The 6,102-nt window shown below is 47.7% G+C and overlaps 1 protein-coding gene across 1 annotated transcript; it reads right to left on the bottom strand.

The window, feature by feature from the left end:
- Positions 1 to 636: 636 nt before the first annotated feature.
- Positions 637 to 4,214, bottom strand: LOC122615609 (protein hairy). The gene is made up of 3 exons (XM_043790619.1): positions 3,622 to 4,214; positions 2,451 to 2,546; positions 637 to 2,308 (listed from the first exon to the last, which is right to left on the bottom strand). Exons 1-3 carry the CDS (start codon positions 3,718 to 3,720, stop codon positions 1,487 to 1,489), a joined length of 1,017 nt encoding a protein of 338 aa, XP_043646554.1. The 5' UTR covers positions 3,721 to 4,214; the 3' UTR covers positions 637 to 1,486.
- Between the last annotated feature and the right edge of the window lie 1,888 nt (positions 4,215 to 6,102).

Below are 6,102 nucleotides of genomic sequence, written 5' to 3'. Positions count from 1 at the left end.
GAAATTCCATATGCCTATAAAATTCGGTATTCTGCCGAATCATCAGCCAAAGGAATTTTTGGCTTACTGCAATTAGAGCTAACCTGCGTTGAATTTCAAAATATACTCTTTTTGCGACTTAACTTTTGCTGTTCACTTCGCTGGCAAAGTCAATGGTTGAAATGCAAAATATTTTGAAATACTATTCGTCACAGCTGTTAGAATTCCTGGCTTATCGGACGGATGTGTGAAAATCAAAGCATTCCCATACAATATTTATGGCACACATATATCTATATCCGTTGCGGTCTGGCCACAAGAAAGCCTTCAACCCGTCGTGCCGATTACATTAGCAGAAACGGCCACAATCGAGCCCCTTAAAACGTAGTTGCAGTGCCGTATCGTCGATCCTCTCCAGCGGAGTGAATTTCACCATGGCCATGCATGGGCATTATAATTAGCGTCGAAATTTGCTACGATAAGTCATCATAATTCGTCGGGGGGCTCGATAAGTTTCTTGTCACTCTGACCGTTTAACCTCTAAAAATAAACAGCATGGGACTTTCACCCGAAAAAAAAGAGCCCATGGAAAAAAAAGATACCCCAACCACTAAAATAACGAAACAGTTTTGCGTATTTGATTTTTAGTACAATCTTTTAAATTTATTTCTTTTTAGTGTGTTGTTTGTTTGTTTTTTTCTTTCTTGTTGATTTTTTTGCTTTTGCTCGCATCAAATTCTTGTTTTGTTTTTCTTAGAAGCTCATTATGTTCACTATATCACGTGGCCTTACGAATAGAGTTTTGTGTTTTATAAATATAATTATTCTTTGATTAGACTTAAGAGCGAGAGAAAACCCTAAGCGGCTTAGCTTAGCTGGCTATGGTACAAAACCTATACTTAAATGGAGATGTACATACGTCTATGTGTAAGAGCTATATGCCTTTGCGTTTATCTTTTTCATAAAAAGTATTTCAGCTTTTCAAGTGTTTTTTTTCACATTTCGATTTGCGGTGAGTGTTTGGAAGACTTTCGCTGATTTGCTGTTATTCAAAGAGTAATACATGATACATGAGGCAATTCAACACCAAGTACTTGGACTGAGGTAGTTTGGCGATGTCCTGGTAGAATACCGTTCTCTCAAATCGATTACATAATATAATAATAAATAAATTATAACAACGTTTGTGTGTGTGTGTGGTTGAGTGTGTGTGTATGGGTGCGTCTGATGAAGGACCTTAGCCTCGCCGGCGGTTTCCAGGATATAAGCGAGGAAACTGAGCCGACGAAGCCGCGGACCGAGTTAGGATTCGCATGTTTGCAGCACTTCAAAGCAACATTTGCGCAATCCCGGCGAATGAAGTGAAATGTCTACGCGCATGCGCACAACGCCAGCGCCTGTGTGAGTTGGATGAGTTGTGAGTGGTGGGGGGGTCAGTCTTAAAAGCGGGAGATTCGATAGGGGGCTGTCTATCTGTCTGCATATGTGTATATGCAATAGACACCCTCTACCAGGGCCGCCAGGGCTGCTCCTCCTCCTTGATCTGCTTCTTGATCACCAGCGACAGGGGCTGCTGGTCCATGGGCACGCGCTGGATGACCGATGGCTTGATGTCCATGGGCTCGTAGCTGGAGTTGGCCGGACTGGGCGGGGCGTAGCTGCAGCTGCTGCTGCTTCCGGGCGCCGACTCGTAACCGGCGGAGGAGTGCGAGCTGGCGGAACCGGTGCTGGCGGTGCGCTGGGGCATGCTGACCAGCATGGGTTGCTGCTGTGCTGCTGCTGCGGCCGCTGCTGCTGCGGCGGCGGCGAGTTGCTGCTGCTGTTGCTGGTGCTGCAGCAACTGCTGCTGCTGCTGCTGGGGCAGGCTCTGGGGCAACACGAGGGCAATGCTGCCGTTGGGCAGCTTGGTGGGGATCACCTGCATGCCGTTGGGCAGAAAGTATCCGCTGGCCGTCTGCTGGATCTGGCCAAAGAGGTAGGGCGCCGCTGCCGCCTGCTGGCTATCCTGCTCCGGCGAACTGGGCGGCGAGGGCAGCATCTGGGCGTGGATGGACTGCTGTTGCTGCTGGCGCTGCTGCTGGTGCAGCTCCGTCTTCACGCCATTGATGCAGTTGCTCAGGTGCTGCAGCAGGCGACGACGCTGGGCGGGCTCGATGCCGGGAAAGCGGCTGACCTCGTTCACACAGTCGGCGAATCCGGCCTTGAATTTGTTCACAATCTTAGGATCGGCGGCCTGTTGCATGGCTGCCTGCTGGCGTTGCAGCTCCTGCAGATGCTTCACTGTCTTCTCCAGAATGTCGGCCTTTTCCAATTTGGAGTGGCGAGCCGGCTAAAAGTAGAGAGAAAATAATTCGGAAATTAGTAAAGTTAAGCAAAAGTAGTTGAAATGTTTTCAGAAATATAGTTTTCTTTATTGAAGAAATCTTATATTTAGTTGTTGTTTCTTTTTTGTATTCTTGTCAGATACTTACGTCTTTTTTGGTGGCATCCAGGATCAGAGTCTTGAGTTCATTGAGACAGTTGTTAATACGGGCACGTCGGCGTTTCTCCATGATGGGCTTGTTCGACTGCAAGAGGCAAGAAATGGAAAGAACATCGATTAGTCACGGCTTTCGCACGGCCAATTTGACCTCATGCAGCGACCCAAAAATAGAGTAGGCTGCATGGGTCTACATTTGGATTGGATGAGATCAAGGAGGAGGCGGCGGATGCGGCGGAGGCTGGTGAGGATCTGGGGGATCTGCGGTACTGGGAGGCGAATTGACTGGCTGGCGGCCAAATTTAGTCGCACGGCGCGTGCTCTATTTATAGCGCCACTCGGCCGAGGCATTTATTTAAAAATAGTTTGGCGGTTATAAATTACAGCCAGTGGCTATAAATAAACCAACCAGGTATGAGCGCAAAAAAAAAGAGAATGCGACAAGGTCAAAGCGGAAAATTCGAAGATGACAAAACTAGGTACATTATTATCTAGGGAGCACAAGCTGCCAAATTTGGACACGTATAAAGTCAGCTTTTTTTCTGGCCAACTCAATGAACCGGTGCCGCTCGAATGGCCAAAAACGGCGGCTGATGACCGACAATTGCAGCCACCACGCGACGCACGCGCCAAGTGGAAGCCGAATCCGAATACGAATCTGAATCCGAGTCCATATCCGAAACTGGGAAGCTGGTGGGCAGCTCCGCCAGCCAATTTTGGGCGGCACTCATGAATGGATGGAGCGTGTGTAGTCGGAGTAGTATGCCATATGCCACATAGTAAATGCCACCAACGCGACGCGAGATAAATTCGCTTTGTGTTGGCGCGCCGACGGCGGTTGCGGTCTTTTTTTGGTCTGGCTCAGGCGGTTTTTTTTATTTTTATTCCCAACCAGCCATGTGGGAGATGGCTAAAAAGGAAATGCATTTGGGCAGCGGGATTGATGGGGCCAGTCGCCGCCCACAGTCGCGAATGGAAATCAACTTGAGCTCGAAGTGGGTGGCTCTCAATTAGGGGAATTCTCGGCTTAGTTTGGTTTGGTTCGGTTCATTTAATTTGTAATCCACAGATTTCGGGGGAACTAGCGGTTCTGATTTAATCCATTGCGGGAGGGTTTGGGGTTTTTGGGTTTTTCGAGCTTGCTGTTCTCGATAGACACTTACCCGACGGTCACTTTTGAGCGGCGTCTCCTTGAGCTGGGCCGGCACAACGGCGGTGCCCAGAACGTTGGTCATGTTGGCTGCTGTTACGCCGGTAACCATTTCGGTCAGATATTGTTTGTTGAGTTTGAGGCACAGTTTGGTTTTCACTTGGCAGCAAATCTGAATTTGCTGCTCTTCGCAATATGAGTTCACTGCTTTTTGGCTTTTTGTCGAATTTCGAATTCAGTTGACAGTTTTTTAATATTCAAGTTCACTTGGTTTCACTTTCGCGCAGCGTCGCAGAGAAGCACGTAAAATGGCTTGGTATCTGAGTTCTCTTGATTTCGGTTCGGTTTTGCAAAGCGGAGCGATAGAACCTCACGCTACGAAATACGGCAGACGAATGAGCAGCAGGTTCTGGCTGCAGTGCGATTAAAAGACCGAAACGACTCGGCACGAAGCAGAAGGATCGATCGTTCGGCTTGCCGATGGTTGCGCTATATATACATATATGTGTGTGTGTATATATATAAACGTGTATGCTTTACTGCGTCTGGATGTTGCGGAGCGTAGCGGGACTACCTTATCGCTGGGCTCTCGGCGGACGACTGACGATTGATCGACAGGTTCGTGGGCTAAATCGCCGCTGCGAGACGCGAGCGCGAGCCACACGACCGCACCAATACAGTTGCAGTGGCAGTGCGGCTACCTAGGGGTATACTTCATGCGCTACCTGCTCGCACGAGTGTGTGCGTGCATCTGTGTGTCTGCTGTGTTCGTTCGTGTGCATGTGCGTGTGTGTGTGCTTGCGAGCGGTACCTAAAGTACACACCGCGTTACTCATACGCCCCCGTGGCTCGCGGGAATGGGCATTTCTTCCTTTTTGGAAATCACACTGCGAAACCCCCATTGGTGATCGTCGCTCGATTAGCGATCGGTTTGGCTTGACTGAGGGATTCACAAGAGGCTGTGTTTTCAGCCGTTGCTGATGGTCTTGGTGGTGTTGGTGGTGCTGGTGCTGTTGGTGGTGCTGCTTCTGCGGTGGTTTCTGTTTCTGTTTCTGGTGGCTCGCCGTTCGTGGTTTGCTGATTCATGCGGCCAACGCGACGACGTCCCATAGAAGGTGAAAATAGCTGGCTATATGACGCCACCCCAGCAGTGCGACAGGTTCGCTTTTTTGTACTGTGTGTACTGTGTGTATCTGCGGCTCGGGGGTCGCTAAACAGTAAACAAGATCACAAGGTTGTGCGCACGCCAGGCGGAAGTGGGTGGCTCGCTGGTTGGGTGGTTGGCTATTCGGGCAGTGGGTGTTGGGTGGTGGCTATAGTTATCCCCCCTAGCATTTTCCAGACCAGTCTGTACAACGGACACTCACTCATTCAGCATGCCGTGCGCCTCAATTAAGTGAAGGTCGCCCTTTTGGCTTTTGATCGATAGCCGCCGACGGGCTGAATGAAATGGAAATCGTTATGGACAAGGCTGCGTGGATCACACGTGCTCCGCCGGACGCTTAGATTCAGTTTGATGGCTTCTACGTGCGGCGCTGGCTTTTCACGTTTTACACATATTATGTTTTGTTTGGAGTAATGATTTATCGAAGGTTGGCTGTAATTACGCGACACGCGGTATAGTTGGGCACTAGCTAAGTAACTATTCATTAACAGAATGAAAAAAGGGTATTATCTGAAAACTCAGAATATTAAGGTGAAAATTAAGCTAAAGTTATTATTTATTTGGTAGTAAAAAGCCAGTGTGCGTCACACATATTGAAAGTGATATTTTAAGTAACTGCTTAAGCCCTCTATTATTTGTAAAATATGGATATGGTTTCAAGAACTGGAAATAAACATGCAATTAGTGTAACCAGGGTGAGATCAGTAAAGGTAGATGACATATATTTGGGTTACACGATCCTACAAAGGGAAATTACGTTATCTTTGACGTTTGCTTGTGGGAAATCATTTTAAAACCTGACTTGGACTCTGACCACTTATTAGTGAACTTATGCCGAAACCACAAATGGTCAACAAAGTTACATTGGAATGAGTCAGTCAGGCAAAAAACATTCAAGTCGGCTTAAAGCGGGTGTTTACCTTCTTCTTTTTACAATGAAAGCAGCTGGGAGTTTTACGATAGATGCTAATATAGCTGCATGTAATGAAAATGTACAATAAAAATGTACAAGGTAATACGATTTTACTACACTTCAAGAGGGACTTCTGCTAAATAACTAAATAACATTCTACTTAATCAACAAATTAATTCGTAAAATCACAACGTTTTTGGGGAATTTCTGACATTTTTGTGGACTGTCTAGTGCGTTGTGCGTTTTGTGGTCGCCGGGGAAGGTTGTTATGCCGAGAACACATGCCCCAAGAATATGGACATATATTATATATAGGCGGTAGTGGCGGACGTCGACAACACCTTCGCGTTCCAATTACAATTTGGCAGCCGATCAAAAGGCGGTCCGCCCGCGGTCAGCGTCGGCAGCGGCGGTGG

Source organism: Drosophila teissieri, chromosome 3L (assembly GCF_016746235.2).
Source record: "Drosophila teissieri strain GT53w chromosome 3L, Prin_Dtei_1.1, whole genome shotgun sequence".
In the NCBI taxonomy this organism is placed as follows: domain Eukaryota; kingdom Metazoa; phylum Arthropoda; class Insecta; order Diptera; family Drosophilidae; genus Drosophila; species Drosophila teissieri.
The sequence above is the reverse complement of the archived record's forward strand: the minus strand, read 5'-3'. Positions and strand labels throughout refer to the sequence as shown.